The 25,826-nt window shown below is 40.5% G+C and overlaps 1 protein-coding gene across 2 annotated transcripts in view; it reads left to right on the forward strand.

Annotated features, from left to right (window-relative positions):
* Positions 1-25,826, forward strand: part of AOPEP (aminopeptidase O (putative)) — a 237,014-nt gene that overhangs the window by 142,969 nt on the left and 68,219 nt on the right. For both annotated transcript variants that reach the window (XM_056848223.1, XM_056848222.1), the window contains exons 11-12: positions 377-439; positions 1,132-1,215. In XM_056848223.1, coding sequence (XP_056704201.1) covers positions 377-439; positions 1,132-1,215 — 147 coding nt within the window. The remainder of the gene's footprint in view (positions 1-376; positions 440-1,131; positions 1,216-25,826) is intronic.

The raw sequence follows: 25,826 nt of genomic DNA on the forward strand, positions 1-25,826 counted from the left end.
CCCGACCGCGTGTACACTAGAGGGGGGGGGAGTCGCTCGCGGGACCGAGGACCTTTCCCGGCTGCAGACTCTGAACTAGCGTTTGCTTGCATCCCCTCGTCTCTCGTTCCCTCTCCCTTGCGTTGAAAAGAAAGAAAACCCGAAACGGGCTGGGGCTTTTGTCAAGAGGCTCGCCGAGAGAGGCTCCTGGTCCGGGGTTCGTCGCGCAGAGGGGACCGAAGAAGCGGAGAGGTGGGAGTTTTGCATCAGAGCTCGGGAAGAGTTCTCCGGGAGTCTTGAGCGTCCGATTTCCGAGGCCGGGGCCGGGAGAAAGCGCGTCTCATCGCCCGCTCTTCACCCTCAGTAAACTTGCACTTTGTTTGTCTTCCCCATCTAGCCTTTGCTGGAAGCAAGTCGGGCTTGGCAAGAGTGTCGGCTGGCCCAGCAAGTCAACGAGGAGGTAATGCTTTCTCTTGTCGCTGCTAATTGCAGAGATGCGTTATTTTGCTGCTCTTTCCTTGTCAGTGCTGCAACTGTGGGCCCTTCAAAGTTCACTTTAAATAATAATAATGTTGCTAAAAGATAAATGCTGGTGTCCAGTGAGATCTGTTGTTCGTTACGTTTGATTAATTGTGAGCACCAAAGTTTATATTAACTCTGATGAATAAAGCTGGCACTTGAAATTAAAAGCAGGAAGAACAGGCAGTAAAAACTTCTGCATAAAATTGTTGCACCTTCATCAGGAGACACTGCTTGGCAGAAAGTCCTGCTAAAAGTCTCAGTCGTGTCTTTTAGAATGGTGTGGGTACAAAACAGCACTTTGCAAACTCTTAGTATTTCCAAGACCCCCTTTGTGTTTCATAACTTGCACTGTGGTCTAGGTTTGCTTTACGAATGGGCAACCAAAAATGTTATTATGCAAGATGAAAGGAACATCATTCCTCTTTTGACCATGCGGAAATAGCGAAAGATTGCCCAAGAATACCGTGTGATAGACTGGAAAAGTATATCCCCTCCCCCTATTTTCTTTTCCTTTTCCGATGAAGCAGTGGAAAAATGTGTTGTGAGTCTGTTTATAGTTTCTTACTCATGCTGAGTAGTTGCACTCAGGTTGCGTCTTCTTTAAAAAAGCCCTGTGGTTTTGACCTGTAGGTCGCAAAATGGATTCAAGTAAATCAGAGAGCCAGAAAAAGAAGCAGAAGGAAAAGGCAATGTGAGGAAGCTGCTTTCCAAAAGGTATGGGCTTCTGGTGGGCATCTATAAAATTGCAAAAAGTTGAAAGAAATTATTTTAAATTATGTGGAATCACGATCACAACGTACGATTAAGCTATTTCTTTTTGAAGCAACATCTTGTCTAGCAGGACTCTGTTGGCTAAACAGCATTTCTATTTATTGTTTGCAACTTGGAAAATGGAGAATTTGAGAGAGATTTTGTAGAAACAGGCTAGCTTTTTAACAGCCGTTTATGATTGTCTGTTCATTTATCCTGTTAAAAACTTTCTGGATTACAAGCCTGGCTGTTATTGTTGGTTTTTTAAAGCCCCCCCCCCCCAAAAGTAGAAAATGTAGCAAAAGGTTATGTTCCAATTTGCATGATGAACAGATTTTTTTATGGGTGTGTGCATAGCTTCAAGGAATTCTGCAGTTATGGGACAATCCATTGCTACTTCTGTGCAACTTCTATAAAAATAATGAACGGGTATTGAATGAAATCAGTAGTTGGTAGATTGCTCACCTATAATGGAGAAGGGTTTCATCCAAGCATCCGTGCATTGTTCTACTAAGATATATTTTTATGGTTTTGCAAAATTTCTTGTTCCAAAGAATAATATTGGTAGATGTGTTGAATTGTGTTGTACACCTCTCTTGACATTAACCATGGATGACCTTGCCCATGAATAGTTGGAAATACTTGGATTTAAGGTGGTTTAATGCCATTTAGGTTGGTGCTACTAGTATTAATCACTAGAAATAATTGATTTCAATGGAACTTCCTTCCAAGTAAGTATACTTACTGGAAATCAGTTTAAACCCAAGGGGTTTAAGTGTCTTGTGAATTGGTCTGTTGTTATGTACTGGTAAAGTAACTGTCTTGGTTTGTGTGCTCAATAGCTACAGAGAAAATGCTTCTCAAGCCATGTAACAGTAAATAATTGATACAGAAATATCAGAGCTACTGTAATTTTTAGTTTTAGGGAAAGATTTTTAGGAAGAAGAAAAACTTTATTCCTTTGGAAGGATTAAATAGGCAGTATGTTATTTTGCAGCTTTAACATTGCTTCTAGAAAGTCTGATGAATCACTCTTGGTTGTGTAGCCAAATTCTTGCTAATAGTATGACTGCCAACTTCTGGGTTGTGTTGCCTTAGTATGGGCATTACTTTATTTTACAGAAATCTGCAGCTAGTGTAGCTCGGTGTGGTGATGGTGGTAATGGCGGAGGGAGATGGACAATTAATGGCATAATTTTAATCAATTGGGGGATGTCTAATTTTAGTTTAGTGTTAGTATTGTGATAAAACACACATGTGTTATTCATGGTCAATTTGCTAACATTAAAGTGTAGTCAATTGGAATATAAGCTATTTACCATGTGTGCTAAATGGAATTTTGTTTCCAGGGTGGGGTTCAATTTCATCAGCTGAAACAGTGTTACCTTAGTGTGCATCATAACAAACTAGTTCGTGTCTTAAAGTGTCACTGCATTTTTTGAAAACCCCATGAAACGGCTCCATTCAGTTTCACGGGGCGATGCCTTCCTTTTTGCAGGTGCAAGTTTGCACTGACAAAAGGGCTCAGGGAGCTGGCTAAAGTCAGCCCGGCCTCCGGGAATGCCCCCTGTGGTGCCAGCGCGAGACCTCGCACTAGAGAAATGCTGCGGCGGCGCCCATGCATGGTGCAGCCGTGTGGCTCCCCAGCAGAAGTGGCCCTGTGCTGGTGTTCATGCCAATTTAGCCGGTGCAAGTGGCACTAACGCCAGTGCAGGAGTATCACCTGCTCCACACCCTTTTCAGCCCCCTCCTTAAGGATTGCTCCATTTATGTTTTTAATAAAATAGTATAATTGATTTAGCAAATACTAATTGGAAGTAACCAGTGTTCCATCAAATTCTGCTGTCAATAGAAGTTGCACGTGATATTTCAGTATACTGTTGCCTTCTATCTCTTCCTTGTCTCAGCGAGAAAATGAACTGGAAATGTTCAATTGATTCAGTGACAACAATTTTGCTTGCTAGTTGGAATTTACATCAGCTGCTGTTTAGAGTTCACAATTTTTAATTGCAGTTTAATTACAGTGGTCATGACATCTACGTTAATAGACCAGAAAGTAGGGAGAAGCATTTGGTTCACTGATCCAGGAACAACTTTGCATAGGCATCTTATGTATGTATTGGTGTGAAGACCGCATTATTTGCCCTTTTGTAACCCGAAAGCTTTAAATAGAAGGGATTTCAAGAATGGAAATGGGCACTTAGATTGAGTAGTTTCTTTCCAAACAAATTTCCAGTATTTAATGGTCAGACTACTTTAAAAAGTTATAAACTGAACTTATAAATCTGCAGATAACATATAAATCTGCTGTAAAGAGGGGGAGGAGCTTGCCTTGGGGCAGGGGTCTGCAAACTGCGGCTCCCGAGCTGCATGCGGCTCTTTGGCCTGTTGAGTGCGGCTCTCTGAACTTGGTTCGGAGCGCCTGCTCTCGCCGGCAGCCGGGCTGCGGAGCTGGCGCGCCTGAGAGAGCGAGCGAGAGAGAGCAGGCAAGCGGGCGTGCTGTCTCTCCCCCCCCCCCCCCCGCCGTGGAGAATGGCCAGGTCCCCCTTTCCCTTGCCCTCAATGGTTGGGAGGCTAAAGCCTCCCCTCTAGCCGCGCAATTGCTGGGCGGGCGGCTCGGCAGTTCCTGCCCCCCCGCCCGCCTATCAGCTGTTGGGCGGGGCGGGCTTCCTTTGGTAGACCTGGCCTCCGGCTGAGTCCCATTGGGAGGCCATGTCTACCCACTGGCTTTCTTGGCGGTAGACCTGGACTCCGAGGAGGGGAAAAAGTCCCCCTTCAGAGGCCAGGTCTACCAATTGGCTTCTATGGGCCTCAGGAGGCCAGGTCTACTGCCAAGAAAGTCAATGGGTAGACCTGGCCTCCCAGTGGGACTCAGCCGGAGGCCAGGTCTACCAATAGGCTTTTATGGCGGTAGACGAGGACTCCAGATGGGGAGGGGGAAATGGCAGGGACTTACAATTTAATTTTTATCAATAAATAAGATCACTATTAAGTACGATATCAGGTTTTATTCAATGTACCTATAGTTTAATTAAGACTTAAAACTTTAATGACAGTTTATTAAGTTAATAAACAGTGTACCTACCTAAATAGTTTAAGTTTAAGAAATTTGGCTCTCAAAAGAAATCTCAATCGTTGTACTGTTGATATTTGGCTCTTTTGACTAATGAGTTTGCCGACCCCTGCCTTGGGGTATGTGTAGGTAAACAAGCTGGGATGGTAAGAAAGGAGATGGAAAAATAGGCACTGGAGTAATAAACAACATATAGCAGTGGTTAATGATGACTGAACCCATTACAGATGTAGCTAAAATTATTTTGTGCGTTTAATCAGTTGAAAGATGAGCTCCTTAGTCACAAAACTGGCCTTTTGTCTTTAGAGAGGCACTACTGAACACTTGAAGTAACTTTTAAGAGTCCTTTTCTGTGCTCCCTGGCTTAACTCTTCCATCATGCACAGTGTCTTTATAATTATGACAAGATAATCGCATAACGTCTACTGGATGACTGATTTTTGCCATTACTAACCTGTGTGAGACACCATGAAATCAAGGCATCCACTGATGCGTTTGAGTGTGAAGCCGTCCCCCCCTTCCAGTTATCATACTTTTAAAAATGCCCTTGAAGAGATCATTGAGTACGAACTGGCGGGGAAGCCTGAGGAGACTGTTGCCTTCTGTTATCTGGAGAACCTGAGGGAGTGAAAAAACGTAATGAAATGCTATAGATGAGAGACTGGCCTTGGATAAGTTATTATAGGTATCAACCTGTCTGCTAATTGTACTTCATTTTGGTCATTTTTCTTCCTGTACTCAAATGTTTGTTTGTTTTTATTTTTCCTTCCTCTCAAGTGATATGAAAAAACAATCATTTAAACCTTGAGTTTATTTAAATGCTCCTGTCCAGTCTCTCTCAGTATCTGATTCCTTAGTATTAATTTCTTTTTCAACCTTTTTTAAAACTTTCATTTTCTTTCTTCCCTTCCTTCGTCTATTTTCATATATTTCTGACTTCTTCTTCCCTTTCCCCATAGGTTGCCTTTGTGTATGTGTGTGCTTCATTCATAGTGCTAGATCTGGTAGTTGTAAGAAATGAGGTTTGGCAGCAGTACGCAGCACATAGCCTGACATTTCTTCCTCTTCATCATTTTTGGTCTTTCTCGCCTTTAATTCTTCTCATTAACTTAATGGAAATAAGGTGGTAGATTAACAATACAGGTCTTAACCAGTGTAACAAAGCATAGGTCTCTGAGGTGGAGAGGAGTCTTTACTAAGTGGATAAATAAAAGTGTCACATGACCATTGTTAAAATGGGGCAGGAAGAATTAAAATCAACTATAAAGGTTTGGAAAATGATATTTATGGAGTGCTTTCCATGATAAAACGAAGTATATGGGAAAATTTTATTTTAATAATACGTAGCACATGAAAAGATGGCTCATGGAGACTGACAATCCTTGGAAGAAAGTTGTTTGAAATGGGGAATTTGTACTTTTAGGTTATTCTCTGACTTCATTATCAATCAAACATATTATCAGCTATGATGCTAATGAGGTTCATAAAACAAAGCTGTTCTGAGTGAAGGTTTTGTAATTTTATGGTCCATCCAGGATGGGGCAAGAATTAATATGTAGTCAGTTTAGTAGAAACTCTACCTTGCACAGTCTGTAGTGTCCACAATAGACTCACGTGATGCTGCTGTTTGTTTTTGACCAGAAAAGATAATAGGCATTAAAGTCTTCAGATACCAAATATGATATTAAGATAATAACATTAGAGTAGTATTTTCCTTTTTGATGAACAACATAATTACTCTTCATCTACATGTATTAGTGGCTAGTTAAACAAGATACTATTTAATGTCTTTTGTCTTTAATAAGAAACGATTATGGGATTCTTATTTTAAAGCATTAAAAGCTTTTTAGAAGTGTTTGAATTGTGTGCGCTTGTGTGAAGTGTTTAATAGTAGACTGGCAATAAGGAATGAATCTCTTGAACTTGTAATACATTCTGTTTCTGAATTCATTTGAGTATGCTTTTAAATGTCTCAGTTCAGACAGAAGTCCAGCGGCACTTTAATGGCTAACACATTTATTCTGGCATGAGCTTTTGTGAGCTTTTGTAACTGAAGAAGTGAGCTCTGTCTCACAAAAGCTCATGCCAGAATAAATGTGTTAGTCTTTCAGGTGCCACCGGACTTCTGTTTTGTTTTGCTACAATAGACTATCGCTGCTACCCCGCTGGAATTATCAGAGCAGACAACATATCAAACCCATGGTTTGTGCTTCCAAACATATAACAAGCAAACCAAGATTTAGATGCTTACTTGATGACATTTTTGTGTCTCAGAATTCAGCTTACAATGTTCATTCCTATCTTCAAGTTACAGCAACCTATGAAGGCAGAGCAATGACCATACCCATGGTTTGTCTCTTCACGAATCATGCCCAATTATAATTAGCACAAACTGTAGCTTGCAAATTAATTTTTAAACCATGTAATTCAGTTTGCTGGGCAGTTGCCATCTATGGTCATTTCAGACATCACACCAAACCTTAGGTAATCTCTCTTAACCATGATTTTAGCATAATGTCTGAATATAGCCACTGTATCAGTTTATATCTTGCTTTCAAAGTACTTCCAAGTGTTTCCATCCAAACATTACTCTTTGTCAAGCTCTGTAGTCAGATTGTGCACATATATTATTAATAGCATAATCAGCAGGATATTTTGTTTACTATGATGGCATCTGGACACCTTTTGCGGGGGGGACTACTGAAAAATATTTCATGACATTTATGTCTAGTTCTTCACACAAATCTGAGGTGGCCATTTCTAAATTAGGAAAATACGCAGCAGCATGGCCATGTGTTAGAAGTAGCTTAAGGTTTACATAGAATTACATCATTTAATTGGTGTGCTTCATTGCCAGCAGCCATTTCCCTCCTGCACAGTGAAAGATTAAGGCCACCTTAATTTAAAACATGTTTGCAAAGGAGAGAAAGACAGCAGACATGTTGTGCCTTTTGTTTGAAGGAAAAATTAGCTACATTGCTGCAGTTGAAATTATATCTGGTGGTTCTTCTCCTTGAAGGTCATTTTAACAGGTAATATGCCATGCAAAACTGCTAATAATACTGTTGTGCCTTAATATTATATATTGGGGTGCTTGGTTTTTCAGGTATGGAAATAGCTGGTTTAGTAGAGCTATTTGTCAAGGGTGAAAAATCTTGAGTGTGTTAGCACTGTATTCCATTCTAGTTGCGTATGTTCTACCCTTGCACTGGGGATTCCCCCGCCTGAGACCGTGCCCTCTTATGTGAGCTTGCTGACAATCCCAGGCCATAGACGTGCCTTTGTGCTCGCTAGACTAAATGCTTATCCAACTGCAGAGATGTTAGGTCGTTTTGCGAAAATTCCCTACTCAGATCGAGTTTGTGAATGTAAATCTGGAGATATTGGGACTCTACACCATCTCTTATTGTTTTGTCAGCACTGGTCAGCTCCTCGGTTGCGTTGGATCACCCCAATATTGTCTAAATACAAACTTCCCTTGGAGTCCTGGGTGATATCCCGCATAATGGGAGATATTCACCCTGATATCACTAGTTCTGTTGCAAGATTTTTGGCGGAGGTGATGTCGCTCAAACGTCAAAACAAAACAAGCATGTAAGCTGTGAGTTGAATGTTGAAACAAATTTTGTGATTTCAATGAGGCTGGTTCAGGGGGAATATATTGTTATGGTATTAGTGATGCTATGTTTAGTAATTGTTTTCTACTGTGTTTTAACCTTAAGTATACTTTGGGTGCTGTAAATTGATTATTTGGTGTTGTATTATGTATTATTGTTATGGTTAAGCTCAAGACCTTTGGTCAAAGGAGCTAGTAAATAAATGGAAATGGAGTAGCGCTATTCTAGGATGTGTCCTTCAATTCTAGATGTGTGTGGTATCTTTAAAATAAAATTTAGAGGATGTTGTTGCCCCTTAGGCTGGCATAGTTTCCAGTAGGTGCCAGAAATAGGTGAGATACGGGGGGGCGGGGCGGGAGAGACTCGGACTCTGAAGAGGCTTTTAATTGGTCTTGTAGACTGCAGAAGGCCTTGAGACTGTGCAGCTAGCGATAGAAATTGGTCCGTGATGATTTCCAGCCTCCAAGTGGCTCCTGGAGATCTCCTGGAATTACAACTGACCTCCAGATGACAGAGATCAGTTTTCCTGGAGAAAATGGCTGCTTTGGGGGGTGGACTCTGTGGCATTGTACCCCACTGAGGTCCCTGTCCTTGCAGGCTCCACCCCCAAATCACCAGAACTTTCCCAGTCCAGAACTGACAATCCTAATAATGGTTGACTGTGGGTAGGCCATTGCAGGCCCTTTTGCAGATCATCATTCCAGAGTTAAATTACTTGTAGAAATTTAGGTCAGTTTTCTTGTCTCATCTAACTCACAACTGGTTCAAGTTAAAATTGAGGATTAAGTGATAATAATTCTTTCTCAGTCTTACTTATTAAAATGGCCTGTCTTGATGGATTGAAGAAGAATCTCAAGCAGGTCTGTTCCAAAGTCCCATGTTGTTCAATATGACTTAGTCTTAGGCAGGTGCCCTTAGAATGGCATCCTTCAACAAGATTTCTGTAGCATTAAGTTGTTTGTGGATTATAGTCTAATGTGCCCATCAAAGCAATACTTAGGTGTGGTCAGCTGTGTTTTTGACTACTATATTAGAAGAGCTAGATTCAAGTCCAGTAGCACCTTAGAGACAAACAAGATTCTTTCGAGAATCTAAGTTCCCTTCATCAGAATATAGCTGTTCTACTACAGACCAATATGGCTACCTTCTGAAACTAAGATGGGCACTCACACCTTTTCAGTGTTTTGTGTAGCTATGTTCTATTGTAACCACTTGGTATTTCAAGTGGAGTGATGAGAATAAATATCTGAATCTAGATATAAAACTCAAGATATGGAACAAGTATAGCATCCCCTCACAAGTTCTTCAAAGACTAGTACTTCAAATTCTGATTTACGTCAGTAGAAATGTTAGAGTTTAAACCCTTAAGAGTTCTGTTGAATCAAATTCAGGAGAGTTGACTACAGCGGAAAGTTATGGATTGCACCTAAGTAATGTATATATGTTGGCAAATCGTTGAGGAAGGACATTTTAAAAAATGAGACCTTAACATTGGGGATTAAAAAAAAATCTTACAGCCTTTTAGCATCAAGTATCCCTGAAAGCTAGTGTGCTGTTTCTGTTAGGTATCCTTGCTAGTCAGCTGGAATTAAAACCAGTTTTAGTTGGCCTAGGAGCATAACCTCCCACCTAGGACTCAAGAGGTCCAGTCTTATTTGATTGAATACTACTATGTGACAGGGACATTCTGAAGTACTCTTCATGCATACTCCCTAGCAGTTGCTGTGTGGAGGCAATTCCTTCACATTGTAGTGGGCAGGGAAATGGGTTCAAATTGCATGGAAGTTCTCCCTACCTTCCAGAGGTCTTAGCCTGTGCTCAGGAAGCAAGGTCTAGTATTTTTATGGCATTGCTTTCAAAACAGAAGATAAACCTGTTTTATTGTCCCCTTGTCCAATGGCTTACAGCTGTGGAAATGCATCCCTCATCCCAAATGGTTTATTTGGTGGGTTCAGTTAAAACCATTAAACTGTCCTACATAGTGTTTTCTTTGGGAGCAGTAGGAAGGGAGGATCAGTCAACACATTTTTGGACTTCCAAGTTGTGTTTCATATCTTCGCCTTATTTTCAATCAGTTACAGCCTACAAATGTACCATGGTCTCTAAAAATGGAAGGTTGTGCAATCCTAGTGACCTAGATGGAGTGTATTTTCAGTTGTTTTCTCTTCACCACACGTCAGGAATCTTCCTTAGAATTTTTTAGATTTTTTAAAAGTCAGGCTTGATTTCCTCATGTTTCTGTAAGTTGAAAAACATTTAACTGAATATCTCTTAGGATGGTTTTTTTATTTTATATAATTTTATATAAAGTAAATAGGGTTTTTTTTGTCTCACAATTAATTACTATCTGGGCTGTTTTATTCATGCCTGTTCTACTTGGGTATGGAAGATTGCAAATAGTTCCTTCTCTATTTGTTTACATCAGATTATTGATCAGTCCTGGATTTGTGTGATGCTCCCTCCCCCCCCCCCATTTCAATCCGGTGGACTTGATTAATTATTCAGATTTCTGTGTAAGCATTCTCTGTACCACAAAGGCTTCTTTCCTAAAGATAAAAATGGTTTATAAATAAAGGCCCAAAGCAAGGACTGGCAAATTCTGTTTCAACTGAAGAGCCTTAGGTAGAGGGAATTCTGTGGGGAAGAGTTAAACATATTTGATAAGATTGTGGAGCTGTAACTAAACATTTCTTTGTCGGGTCAAGACCAAGACATGTTAATGTTTGAGGAAGAAAATCAAAGCAGTGCCTCTCTGTGGTAAAAGTATAATAATAAATTCAGCACTTTGCTATTTGCTGCTCTTTAACGGATCCCATAATATGCTGCTTGAAGTGGTTTACTCAGTCTTCCTAATAGTAGGAATGGCCTTGGAATGTTGCCTTTGGGGGAAAAACCTTATAGATCTCACAGGTTAGTACATTCTAGAGAGCCATTTAAAATTGCAGGGGGGGAAACGTGATATCATCTTTTCTGAACTGTATCATTTTGGTTGCCAGTTAGGAAACTGTGTGCCTGAATACACTAGGGATGTGGAAACATTAGGGACATGAGGTATCTGTTTCTATCAATGTATCTTTAAAATAAGGAAGAAGAGGAGATTTTTCTACTTCTCAATGCCTATTCTAGCTGGGAAAGTTTCCCCTCTAATATCCAACTGGGACCCTTGATCTGCTACTCAAACGTTTGCACTGTGATGGTTATGTGACTTGGATGTAAGAAAGCCATCGCGCCATATACATAGCTTTCAAGTTTATATATCATTGGGCATTACTTTAAAATAAAAGTGTCCAGTGAAGGTGATTCACCCGTGCATCTGAATAATCAGTTACTTGAGTATAAGGCAACTGAATAAGAATTGTGAGGTTTTAGTAGCTGTGAGTATTTATGAAACTGAGGATTTAAACTATTTGGAGACAAAATATAATTATCATATCATTAATGCTAGGAGATGGGGCTAGAAAGATTAGCAGCCACAGGGAAGCATATCTGGCTGATTATTGGCATACCAGTTTTGGAATAACACAAGCAAATGGTGAAATAGAAAGCAATACCTATTAGAAACAAATGTTAATTAGAGCTGGGTTTTTGGGGGGGGGGCTGTAAAAGACAGACTGTGAGGTGGGGGAAGAAAAAGCACAGCTTTGGTTTGTTCATCATATGTCTTTGTATACCTTGGTTTTAAAAGTGCTCTGTTGTTGGCTTCCTGCAGTAGGACGGGAAAGTCATGTGGCTTCAAGTTACAGGTAAGCATTGGTAGCTTTATTATTTTGTACTGCTTGTTGCTAATGCTGAGATGTGAAAAAGCAGAGTGAAATAGAGGATATGTATAATGCTAAAAATGCCCTTACAAGGCTATCCCTGATAGCCTGGAAACTAGTATAGTGAGTGAGACTTTTTTCCAGTTCGTTGAATTTATTACCATTTTGGTTTAGCTGGATCAGTGGGAGTGGACTGGGATGAGGTTTTTCACCCCGCACTGTCTCTTTTTGAAAGTATTGGCAAAGACTGTACAGTAATCCTGCCAAGTATCTTGAGGGGTCTGAGAAGGTATTCTGATTTTCATATTAAATTAGGCACGGTTATGAGGCAAGAATTATTTGAAGGTTTTGCTCAGCTTGTGACTGACGAAGGAAGCAACTGGGATTCAGAACATTAACATGTGTTTTTGTGGGGGTGTGGTAGCAGACGGGTATCCAAAGCATAGTCAGATTATTAAAAGTTTGTGGAATGTGTTCAAGGAGTTTTGCCAAAAAATTGTTTTATAATATCATTTAAAACATTTTTTTTAATTCTGTATGATAATTGGAAATTAACACCATGTCCAGGCCCTGACCTGGATGGCCCAGGCTAGCCTGATCTCGTCAGATCTCGGAAGCTAAGCAGGGTCAGCCCTGGTTAGTATTTGGATGGGAGACCACCAAGGAATACCAGGGTTGCTGTGCAGAGGAAGACACTGGCAAACCACCTCTGTTAGTCTCTTGCCATGAAAACCCCCCAAAAGGGTCGTCATAAGTCGACTGCGACTTGAGGGCACTTTACACACACACACACCATCCAGTAGGGTTGCCAGGTCCACCAGGTTCTTCGGAGTGCTGATCGCACGTGCAGCCATGTGCAGGGCGATTATGTCACTTCTGGGTTTATCCCCAGAAATGCTGGATTGCAATGGCATGCTTTAGCACTCAAACTCCCAAAACGTAGCGTTTGGGGGGGTTGAGTACTCAAGTGTCCTGTTGCGATGTGGGTCTTCCAGGGTAGGCCCGGAAGTGATGTAATTGCATCACACGTGGCCATGCATACGGGATCGCCGCCCCATCCCCATCCCGAAAACCTCCTGCTGGTGGAGAGGGGGGACCTGGCAACCGTATAACCCAAACCTGCCAGTACCATTTGAGCAATTTCTTCTTAAATTATTTGGTCATAAAGTGTAGGGCTGCATGAGGATAAAAGGGAGGGAGGAATGGTTAATAGTTGTGGCTCAACCTTACAGGTTGAAGAGCCCCGTGGCGCAGAGTGGTAAGCTGCAGTACTGCAGTCCCAATCTCTGCTCACGACCTGAGTTCGATCCCAACGGAAGTTGGTTTCAGGTAGCCGGCTCAAGGTTGACTCAGCCTTCCATCCTTCCGAGGTTGGTAAAATGAGTACCCATCTTGCTGGGGTAAAGAGAAGATGACTGGGGAAGGCGCTGGCAAACCACCCCGTAAACAAAGTCTGCCTAGAAAATGTCAGGATGTGACATCACCCCATGGGTCAAGAATGACCTGGTGCTTGCACAGGGGACCTTTACCTTTACTTACCAACCTTACAGTAGCAAGTCTATTTGAGATTATCAGGTTTACTTTGTAGGGTTTTTTTAATTTGCTTTGAGTACTATTGGGTAGTTCATTGTGTTTATGAGGGGCTTCAGTCCCCAAATACTCATGCTAGAGTTATCCCAGGGCAATTAGTGCATAGTTAACTCTGTATTTAGTTTTTAAAGATAAGATCCTTTTGGATTTGTAGACCCCATGGTGTGTTATTTTGCTGAATTGGTACACACATAACAATAATAGAAAATCCTACTCTTATAACTTCACAGCAAATTTAAAAAAGTACTTTTAGGCTTTTATAAATATCTCAAAAATCTCAATTTCTTTCTCAAAAATATCGGACAGAAGGACTTTTTTCCAGTGGTATTCTTTTGGCATAAATGCTTGTAAGGGAGCAATGACACCTCCTTGTCCATCGAGTTTCTGAAATGGAAGATAACATTATTCTTTCCAGCCATGTTGGCCAAGTCAGTATTTCCTGCATCTACTTCAGAATTGTCTTGTAAACTGTTCTATCAATAAGTTGTTGGCATAGGTGAGATAAATAGGTTAGTCACTGGACCATGTTAGGCCCCTTTGTTCAGATTAACACTTCTCCAAAAAAATTTACCTTAACTTTTATAAAAGTTAAAAAATCTTGAAATATGGAATCCTAAGTATGAGTGGGCATATTCAATGTAAATGGAGGCCAGCGTATGGTATGGTAGATTTATTGGCTGCCAACAGGTGTGTTGTTCCTGTATAATGAATGTCTTAATCAGAGATGGCGTTATCGCATGTAACTGACCCACATGTTAGCTGTTAACAGCAGTTTCATTTGGTAGGGTCATGTGAGTAATATTTTGTTTGCCTTTTGGCTATTCAAAATTGATTTATTACATTTCAGTCTTCAAATTTTACAGGAACATTTCTGAGGTGGTTAAGTCCTCAGATGGCTTTACCATCTCAGCACCTCTTTTTGGAGATGCATGAAATTTATCCACATGTGAAAAATCATATACCTCTTAAGGTCGTTCAAAGTTAAACTGATGTTTGAAGGATTAATTTAATTTTTTTAATTTATTTCATTTATACCCCACTTTTCTTCCTAATAAGACCCAAAGTGACTTACAACATTTTCCCTTTTTTCATTTTATCCTCACAACAACTCCATAAGGTAGGTTAGGCTGAGAGTGTGTGACTGGCTTATGGATGCTCATAATAGCCAATAATGATAATCTAAACTATATATCCTAAATGAATGTTGGTTCCACAGATAATAATGTAAAGGCATTTCTTTATTGTACTTTCCCCCCGCCTAGATTGGTTAAGAATAGCCCTTCTTGGAGTCTCAAGCAAAGCAGACGTGCCTGCAGCCTTAAGGCTGGGACCAACTGTACTGACATTTCAGCATAAAGAACAGTTTGTGTTCATGATCTTTGCCTATTGTGTGACTGCAGATGAGACAGACTGACTGACTCCAGGAAGATTGGTGGGGGTGCAGAGCACTGTTCAGTGCCACATGCAGTTCGCTTTTGGGGAAATTTGGCTTGTTTCTCGTAAAATAATTCCAGTTGAAATCAATGTGCTAAGATATTTTGATAGTCTGTGTCTGAATGTATGTGTGTTCTTCATTTGCTATAGTTTCCACCTCTGAGTGATGAATGCAGCAACATCTTTCTCTCTTAATTATTGAGACAAGATGCTACAAACAGGAGCCAAACATTAATAAAATGTTTTTTAAAACATTATTAAAAGGTTTTGAAAATTTACACTATATTTTGCCATTTTTTTAACTCCTCTTGACATTGTTACAAAGAGTAAAAAGAGGCTAGAAGATTTTTTAATTATGATGCATTTGTGCATCCAATAATATTATCCTCCTAGTTGCATAACAGCAAGACTAATCTTTCACAATTATTGTGGAGAGGTTTTTTGTCCATTAACATTTCCCCCTAATATTCAGCAGACTTTCCTTGCAGCAATCCATTATGCATTACTAACAATCTTTTCTCTAGAAAACTTCAATCAGTCAGAAGGCTTGTGCAGTTATTGCCTATCAGTATTTTAAAAAATATTTCCATACAAGTGTACTTAGGTGAGTCAAGGATAATAGAAACATAGAGCTGGAATCATTCTGAAGCTCCATAATACATACATACATGTATACATGCATACATACATGGGACTTATTTCTAAACAAATTTCACGTCGCTCTTCTGTGTAGAACTAGGTTGTATTCTTTAGTACTTACAGACTTATTTCTAAACAAATTTCACGTCGCCCTTCTATGTAGAACTAAGTTGTATTCTTTAGTACTTAGTAATGACCTAGGATTCAACCACAAAACATTTTCTTGGGGTTTGCTTTACTTTGAAAAGGTTCAGAGACTGCTGTACAGACAATTTATACATGAGTAAGAGTTTCCTAGTGTTCTAGCCATACTTCCTTGCTGTACCTTAGGAAGTTACAGGTCACTGCCTCTGTAGGAATATGTCCACCAGAAACAGCACGCCTTTTAGGGCTTACTTTACCACTTAAAGTGAAGTAACTCTTAGTAGTGTCAGGAGTTGTGTCAGGAGCTGTCTTTCACTCTCTTCAGTGTCTGATTCACCCACTGAATGCGCAAACAAATCATACATTGCAGTGAATGCAGGCATTTTTATACCAGGAGGTCATGAATACATGCCTCTTAGAAGACAGGCTGACTATACAAGCAGAACTAGGCAGCCATCTAGGGTAGGGAGTGGGGGTGTCGGTTTGGCAAAGCCGAACCCCCCAAACTGGCAGTGATTTAAAGGGAGCAAAAAAGCGGATTGTGAATAATGCTGGATTCTCTGTGCTGCAGCCTCTGAGACACACGTGGAGTTTGGAGGTGACGTGGAATTCTTCATGTTCGGGTTTAATAGATCTGAAATTTTTCAGGGAAAGCCGGGAAAAAACCCATGCTGGTATGGGGATTCAGTTTTTTAATCCCTCCCCCCACCTAATTTTCAGGTCTACTGAACCCAAACCTGAAAAATAACAAAAAAATTGGTGCATACTCCTAATGTCGAGTATTTTCAGTTCCTTTGGGGGCTATTTTTTCCCCACCTAGAGCAACAATAAAATAAAAAAGTTCTGCTTTAGAATTAGATGAGGAATTGATTATAGCTTTTGCTCCATTGCCAGTTTAAAATTGCTGTGAAAGTTTCTGGAGATATTTAAAAGATATGGAAAAATAGAGGCCTGAACAAAAAGTGGGCTGAACTAAAAGTCAAACTCTAAATTGAAGAGGCAGGCCTGTTCTTCTGTCTACATACTCTTAATTGGAGGACTGGTTTTAGCATGAAACCAGTCCGTGCTGGAGAAATAATAGTGTGCAGTGATTTTACTTGTAAAGGTTAGATGTGACTAATAGAACTACTGGAAAACATTACTATTGTCATTGCATCAGCTAGCTTGTGACTGTCCCAGTTGTTTAAAGTATTTCAACATTTCTTGACTCCTAAATCTGAGCCTTTATTGTTTCAGGAACAGACAATTAGCTGTGATACCTTTGCAAAACATTGCTGATAAAATAACAATTACGGTCTGATCTGGATGCTGCCTGTAATATAGGCCAGGTAGAAGACACGCCTAATACTTTACCTAGTCTGCTATCAACCATTTTGACCCAGTTCCTATGATGCAAGTTGACAGGATCCTGGGATCTGTGAAGGCCACCACTACTGCACCTGACCCGTGCCCATGTTATTCAACCTCTATATAAATCCTTTAGAAGAAATCATTCATAGCTTTGAAATTGAATGCCATTAATACATTGATGACACCTATCTCCCTATAAAAATCCCCTGGTGATGTGGTAGAGGACTTAAGCCAATGCCTGCTGTGATTAAATGGCTGAAAGCGAACAAACTGAAACCAAACAAATGGAAGTGATGCTGGTTGTAAAAGCAGAGGTCTTGAAGGACATTTTGTTTCCCACTTTTGATAGGGTTCAGCTGACCTTGCTGACTTGGTTAAGAGCCATGGGGTTATACTGGACCCAGCATTGCTGGGAGAAACAAGTTAGTGCAGCTGCAAAAATAACCTTTCCTTCCAACTCAGTCTAGCCCAGAAGATGGCTCCCTACTTTGAGTTGGCTGATCTGGTCACCTGGATCCATGCAACAGTAACATTGAGACTAGACTAGTAACAAACTCTATACAGGTCTCCCCTTCAAGTCAACCTGGAAACTCCAGTTGGTGCGGAACACAGCAGCTTGGTTATTATCAAGAGCTAGGTGGAACATTCATGTTACTCCAATTCGGCAATCTGACTATCACAAACAAAGGCCTTAATAGCCTTGGTCCTTCCTATCTGCTGGACCGCGTCTTCCCCCATGCTCTGCCATGCTAGCTTCGACCACGGATCAGGTGCCACCCTGCAAATGGGGGGAAAAATCACCAACTGCCTGTACCTGTGCATTCTCTGTTGAGGCGTCCACCTTATGAAACGGCCTTCCTGTTGAGGTCAGGAATGCTCACACCCTCCTGGCTTTCCACCAGCTATGCAAAACTTAATTATTCAGGAGAGCTTTTTTTACACAGGAAATTACAAGCTGTACTTTAATGAAAGGTTTCAGAATGATGCTTTTGTGAAAGGATAGGGATTGTGGACTACACTGTTGTGTATATTATGTACTATCTGTTGATATAAGTATGATCCTGCAACATTTAGCATGCCATGTTAATGTTTATTCTTTGTTTCAGCTCCATTTTCAGATTTCTACAATCCAGACCTTACTGCTTTGTTTATTAGATGTCCCGTCCTGTTGATTGTGTTTGACCTATACTGTGTAATCTGCCTTAAGTCTCAGTAATAAAGATGGACTATAAATAACATAAATAAGGACAGATTGTGGTTCAGAAATCTTTTAAAGTGGCATTTTGTAACTAAAATAACTGCAGCTTTGCAAATGGCTCTTAAATTAGTTCAGTGAAAAGTATTGGGCACTCAATGAAGGGATCAAATTTTAATTGTTATTGGTGTCATCCGCATAATTATCAATATATTTACTTCTTTTGTAATCCACCTTTCTTGCTGAGACCCAATACAGACTACAAAACTTCAAACCATGTAATATGAGCAGCATAAGACATAAAGTTAGAAAATAATGCAATGAAAGCAGTGTAAGACATGATCCTTAAGAAAATGCAAAAAGTGGATTACAGAAATTAGAAAACAGTGCAGTAAGAAAAAGATAATACAATAAACAGCACAGCTCCATAAGCTATAGACCTTGTCCCTTTGTAAAAGCTTCCTTCTGAATAATTCTGCTTTACTACATTCCTATTTATTTTATAATAATGCCTTCCTGAACAATTCCATTTTACACATTCTGTGGAGTGATAAATATGGGGCCTTCCTGCCCTCCTTAGGCAGGCTGTTCCACATAGTGGGAGCCATAACAGAGAATGCTCTGGTATAAGTTCATTGCAAACTTGTTAAATTAGTGATTATGTCTACATTGGGGGGGGCACAATTTATTTTTTCCTTATCAAGCTCACCATTGGTCATTCACCACCTCATGGGGTGCAAATCATCTTGGTGACTCAAGGTACCATTTCCCTCTCCTGACGTCTGTAGATTGAAAATCCTCTGTGCAATAAAGAGCACTGCACCAATCAAAGCCTAATAGATGTGAGTCATGGTTGAGCTGGTTGACAGTAGAAATATATTTGATTTCTACAAAATGGAAGCCTGTGCATAATTTGGCTATACCATATTCTAACCGTTCATATAGTAAGGCCTGATCCAGTAAGTCAGGGGGCTTCATAAAATAGAGACTCAGTGTGGTATAGTGATTAGAGTATAAGATAGGACTGGAAAACCTCGTTTCAAATCCTTACTTTGATGTGAAATCACTGGGTGACCTTGAACCAGGTGCTCTGTGCCAGCCTCACCTACCTCGCATGGTTCTGTAAGGGTAAAATGGAGTAGGGAACAACCATATACAGCCCTGAGCTCCTTGGAGGGAAGGATTAGACAAAAATCTAATTAAAACTGCATCTGTAATTAAAGATGGCCATTACTAATTTTCCTTGGTGATAACGTATTTTCATAAAAACTGCTCATTAAAATAAATGCTGTCACTTCTTCAGAATGAAACATCTGTGTGCCAGATACACATACGTTTTATGTTCACTACTACTGGTTGGCCTTTTCATGATGCCACATTCTTTCAATGAGATTCAACAGGTGATCTGTTGGAGAGGGTGATATGTTAATTAAGGGAAAGTATTTCCTTAAAGCAGTGTATTGTTTCCTTGTTTCTGCTGCTGGGCGCTTTTGTGATTTTCCACAGTTCTGTGTAAGGAATAGGCAACCAAGCATTCTAGTGAACAGTCCTTTATCATGCAATGTAAGAAAATTAATCCAGGTTGGTTCTTGTAGGTTATCCGGGCTGTGTAACCGTGGTCTTGGTATTTTCTTTCCTGACGTTTCGCCAGCAGCTGTGGCAGGCATCTTCAGAGGAGTAACACTGAAGGACAGTGTCTCTCAGTGTCAAGTGTGTAGGAAGAGTAATATATAGTCAGAAATATAGTCACTCTTCCTACACACTTGACACTGAGAGACACTGTCCTTCAGTGTTACTCCTCTGAAGATGCCTGCCACAGCTGCTGCCGAAACGTCAGGAAAGAAAATACCAAGACCACGGTTACACAGCCCGGATAACCTACAAGAACCAATGAACTCTTGACCGTGAAAGCCTTCGACAATATTTTAATCCAGGTTGTCTCTTTGGAAATGAAAGGATTTTAATGATAGTAAGATTCTGCTGTTCACAGTGTACTGTGGAGTTTGGACCTCTATTACCAATGTTGTGTGATCATCCATGGTTTATATGTCAATAAGATTCAATAAGGCATTAGTTTTTCTTTCATGGATCAATATTATTTTTTTCTCTGTAAGGTCTTCTTTTCACTGAGGTGGAAATCTGTCTTGTGCTAGTGGAAAGTGGAATCAAATGGCAGCCAGCTTATGCTGACCTTGTAGGGCTTTTAAGGCAAGAGATGTTCAGAGGTGGATTGCCATTGCCTGCCTCTTCATAGTGACCCTGGATTTCCTTGGTGGTCTCCTATTTAAATGCTAATCAGGACTGACCCTGCTAGCTATATGGAGGATTGCATACGTAAATGTTCCTCTTTTCCCTTCACATAAAATTTCAAATGTTCTAGCCTAGCCTTCTTGCTTATGTGCTAGCTTTCTATATGCAGGGGACAGAGCATTCTACATCAAATGCATCCCCGCTTGTAACCTTTGACTGTGAGAACAATACAGCAAATCCCTTCTCATAATGTAGCCTTGAAAGAATAAAAGCCTTTTCACACATTGCTTTCTTCTGCTTAGATTGCCATGTTTGACTCTTGTGGTTTGAGGGAAGAATACATGATGTAGCTAACAGTTCTGAAAAATTATACCCATAATAACTTGAACCACAATCCAGAGATGTACTTTGTTATGCACCAAGAGCTTGGGCATGTTTAATGGGACTTTGGCTCCCCACCCCTTTTGAACAGCAGACGTCCATATCCTGTTACAAATTGCTTGGAGTTCTCATGAGTTAGAAAACCATGGGAGACTACTGTTCACATTAGTAGAATTCAAGATATAAATAACCCAAAGGGGCACATTATATTAGTCCCTCTTTGCATGTTGGTGCCAGGGTGGTGTCTTATATACGGAAAGCCATTTATCAGGTTTTTTCCCCAAGAAAAGCAGGGTATGAATCACTTTCCCAAAGCAGCTTATGTAGATAAAAAACCAAGCTTTGCTGCATATTTACAGTCTAAAATGACATGATACACAAAAGATAGGGAGTGGAAGGAAAAGGTGGGAGATAGAGATCAGTTTGACGGTTAGGATTTATATATGGTTGGGCCAGGCTTATCTCATGCTGATCTTGCTTTGATTAAAATTGTGGAACTGTCCCACGACCCTTACTCATCTAGTTGGTGACAGAGGCAAAATTGTCTTACCGGTATTTGCAGTCTGGGCAACTGAGAACTTTGAATGAAGCATCTCCCAGGTGGTTTAGGTCAATTTTAACCATGCTACTAACTTCTCATTTAGGGGAGGGGAGGCATGCTTGCTAAGGCATTCCTCAGAAAAGATCCTTAAGGATGCAATAGCATTACTTTCTGCAGTTTGTTCTCAGTAGGAAAGGAGCAATTGGGTCCACTGAGCTGTAAATGAAAGGAGTTCATGGAACAGATCTGTCCCCCTTGAGTATTCTGTGCCTCTTGAAAAACTGCTTCTGAGGATTAGGAAGACCCTGTGAACAGCATTGCATGTAGCAGAAGAGGCTGCAGCAAGAAGAGGGAGTCAACAGAAACCACCGCAAGCACATAGCTCTTGTCCGAACTCTTGATCCATTTGTGAAAAAATGTATGAAGAAGGGAGGAGAGTAATTTATGCTAAGGTGCAGCTCTTTGCACTGTATCCCACTTTGTTCCTGAGAGTTCTTGAACTCTCAGGAACATCTTTTTGGCAAGCTCTGGGAGGGGGGCGGAAGCTTAGCAAAAATTGGAGGTGACTTTAGCAAGTTTTTTTCCAGCCTTGGCTGTGATTATTGTGCTTTAAAATGAACTTTTTGGTAGCTAAAGTTACGTTTTGGTGGTTTAGTCATAAATGTTTGTTTGCATGTACCTCGTGGCACAGAGTAGTAAGCTGCAGTGCTGCAGTCAAAGCTCTGCTCACGACCCGAGTTCGATCTCGATGGAAGTTGGTTTCAGGTAGCCGGCTCAAGGCTAACTCAGCCTCCTATCCTTCCGAGGCTGGTAAAATGAGTACCCAGCATGCTGAGAGTAAAGTGTAGATGACTCGGGAAGGCAATGACAAACCACCCCGTAAACAAAGTCTGCCTAATAAACATCATAATGTGACATCATCCCATGGATCAGCAACAACCCGGTGCTTGCACTGAAGACTACCTTTTACCTCTTTGTTTAGGTTTTATTTTTTTCTGTTTTAAGCTTGCTGTTTTTATCACATTATAGTGCTGCTGTTCAGTGAGGTTTAGTGTTGTTTTTACTTGTTTTAAGCTGCTTCCGAATTTCTTTTGGGTATATAAATTTTTGAAAACAGACTCTTGAACCAGAGAACTGGTAAGTATAAAAAGGAGGAAATGAAGTGCTTTGACACTTCCCCCGTAGCATATGTCCCTGTACTACATCCTTTAAAATTCTCATATTTAAAACTTCCTTTTTAACTGTATATGAATAGTGTTCAGTATTATGCTGTAATTTTACCCTGTGAACAAAGTGATGTCGACATTTAAGTGTTGCCAGGGTATTTGAAGAAAAAACACTGATCCAGACACGTGTCATGTAAATCTACCATTGTCGAGGTTACCGTATAAGAGAGGGGGAAAGCTAGAGACTTGCAGTTGACATTGATGTTTACAGGAGCTAAGGGTTTTCACTGTCTCAGGATTCAAGCAGCTAATTTAAGGGATCAACATTTTGGTCTCTGCAAGTTGGCCAAGGCAGTGGAAGAATGTGTCAGAGTAGGGATTAGCCCCCTGATGAGTTCTTTAAAGGTGGTTCTTCATTTCATGCTGCTGTTCCTCTTTTTATCTGGAGTCCTTGCTGGCTACTCAGTGGAGTGGCTGGCTCTATTACAGTCTCTGTGGTAGGAAACATGCAGAAGCCACTATGGTGTCATCAGATGCTTGGGAGGTATTGCCCTCTGCAGTTGTCAACTAATTTGGAATTTTACCAAAGGTTAAGCCCCTCTGTAATTGTGTACATTTTAAATCTTTGGCTACTATTACAAGAATCTAACTAGCTGTATACTAGAAAATGTAGTTGCTGGCTTGAATGTAGTGATCTATTTGTAGTCTTTGGCATCTTTTCAACCAGAAACTTTTCTTTATAAAGCCTGTCCCCTGGTATCTATAAAGCCCAGGCCCCTAGCCAGAAAAAAATTGGTGGTGGTGCATGAAAATGAGTACAGTGGTGGTCAGCCCATCATTATTTACTTTATTATTTATTTGCCAATTTTCTACATGAGACTCAAGGTGGATTACACTGTATAAAATGATGTAATCAAATAGCATGAGAGATCTAATAAGCAATGCAACAGGACTAGGATGACAAAAATTAGAAAAGTACAAAAAAGTATCAGACATGTTATGTGAAGCAAAGCAGAAAATAGAATTACAATAGAATTAAAAAAATGAAAACAATGCTATGAGATTGGTTCTCGTAGGTTATCCGGGCTGTGTAACCTTGGTCTTGGTATTTTCTTTCCTGACGTTTCTCCAGCAGCTGTGGCCAGCATCTTCAGAGGAGTAACACTGAAGGACAGTGTCTCTCAGTGTCAAGTGTGTAGGAAGAGTAATATATAGTCAGAAAGGGGTTAGGTTTGAGCTGAATCATTGTCCTGCAAAAAGTAATGAAATTCATAAACATCAGCACAACTTTAACAGAAAAGAAGAGAGTTTAAGAATGAATAAGGCTTGGCTTCCTGTCTTGAAAACCTCCAGACTAACAAAGACTACAGTCAACAATAGCCATGCAGATTAGCTTTGGATTTCACACATTAACAGATCACTTCAGGATACAATGGTTCCATATTAACATACCACACCCTCATTGGCACATTATCTTGATACTTACAGGACAATGGTTAGTACATTACCTTTGTTACTTTTTGCAGGACAATGATTCAGCTCAAACCCAACCCCTTTCTGACTATATATTACTCTTCCTACACACTTGACACTGAGAGACACTGTCCTTCAGTGTTACTCCTCTGAAGATGCTGGCCACAGCTGCTGGCGAAACGTCAGGAAAGAAAATACCAAGACCACGGTTACACAGCCCGGATAACCTACAAGAACCAATGAACTCTGACTGTGAAAGCCTTCGACAATGCTATGAGACCATGATAAAACATACAACAAATAATATATAGTGTACACTGTGGTACAGATTCTGTATTGTGTGTGTAAAGTGCCGTCAAGTCGCAGGCGACTTATGGCGACCCCTTTTGGGGTTTTCATGGCAAGAGACTAACAGAGGTGGTTTGCCAGTGCCTTCCTCTGCACAGCAACCCTGGCCTTCCTTGGTGGTCTCCCATCCAAATACTAACCAGGGCTGATCCTGCTAACTTCTGAGATCTGACGAGATCAGGCTAGCCTGGGCCATCCAGGTCAGGGTTACAGATTCAGTATTAGCTTTATTAAAATGTTCTCCCAAACAACTGTTTGACATAGGTTGCAGAATTAAAGAAGTGTGAGATCCTTTTTCCCAGTTATTGAAACCTAGCCACATTAGGTCAGTTTTGGAGACTACCAGATGTCTGGAGAGAGGGGTGGGGGACAGGAATCATAAACCACTTGTGCTTTCTAATCTTTGCATTTTTTTTTTGTAATGACTGAAACAGTGGCAGTATTAACTAACACCATTTCTCGATGTAAGCACCTTTTAACCATATTATAAAGGGCATCTTTTAATATTTCCATTCCTTTTGTAACCTTTTGAATTGTGTTTTTATGCCAATAAAGGAATGATGATGATGACTGAAACAGAACTCATGCAGTTTGCCTGGTCCCTCTAGTACGGTAGCAGCTCCCGCAATGGTGGAACATGCACAAGTCTCATCTTTGGATGTAGCAGTGAAGTGCAAACAACATCATTCCCCAGTCATTTGTACTTCTGTCTTTTAATGTGAAAAACTGCTTAATGTTGGTTTGAAGCCTGGCCTTATTACTCAGTATATGAGAAAATGAATATTAAGGATGAGGCAAATGTCCTCTTACAGCTTCACAAGCACACTGGTGTTGGAAGGATGGTACTCTGGCATTTCAAACTGGTGAAATATACATGGATTGGGACATGAGAGTACAATTTATTTCAAACGAAAGTAGATTGCCCACTGACTGGCATAAATGTGCTTGGCAGCTATGAATTGCTTATCAGAAATCTGTAAATAATCGATGAGAACTTGCCCTGTTTATTTTCCTTCACCGATTGCATTATTATCATGGTTTGCTTCTGGCATTTGGTTAGGTATCCAAAACGTATTCCTTACCTGACTATTATTATTTTAAATTGTATTATTTTTAAATTGTATCCCACCTTTCTTCCATCATGGAATTTAAGGTGGCACAGTATAACTTCTGCCTACGTGTAGGTCTATGTACTCTAGAAGTTAGTCTGCAAGAACCTGTGGTTATAGAAAGTCTTACTTCAACGTCAGATTGCAGGCAAAAGCAACATATGACTACTGTAGCTAAAAAGGCAAATGTGATCTTGGGCTGTATTATGTCCAGATCACGCGAAGTGATGGTATCGCTTTACTCTGGTTAGACCTCACCTAGAGTGCTGTGTTCAGTTTTGGGCACCACAATTTAAGAAGGATGTAGACAAGCTGGAACGTGTCCAGAGGAGGGCAACAAAGATGGTGAGGGGTCTGGAGACCAAGTCCTATGAGGAAAGGTTGAAGGAGCTGGGTATGTTTAGCCTAAAGAGGAGATGACTGAGAGGAGATATGATAACCATCTGCAAGTACTTAAAGGGCTGTCATATATAGAGGATGGTGCCGAGTTGTTTTCTGTTGCCCCAG

Source organism: Euleptes europaea, chromosome 4 (assembly GCF_029931775.1).
Source record: "Euleptes europaea isolate rEulEur1 chromosome 4, rEulEur1.hap1, whole genome shotgun sequence".
Classification (NCBI taxonomy): domain Eukaryota; kingdom Metazoa; phylum Chordata; class Lepidosauria; order Squamata; family Sphaerodactylidae; genus Euleptes; species Euleptes europaea.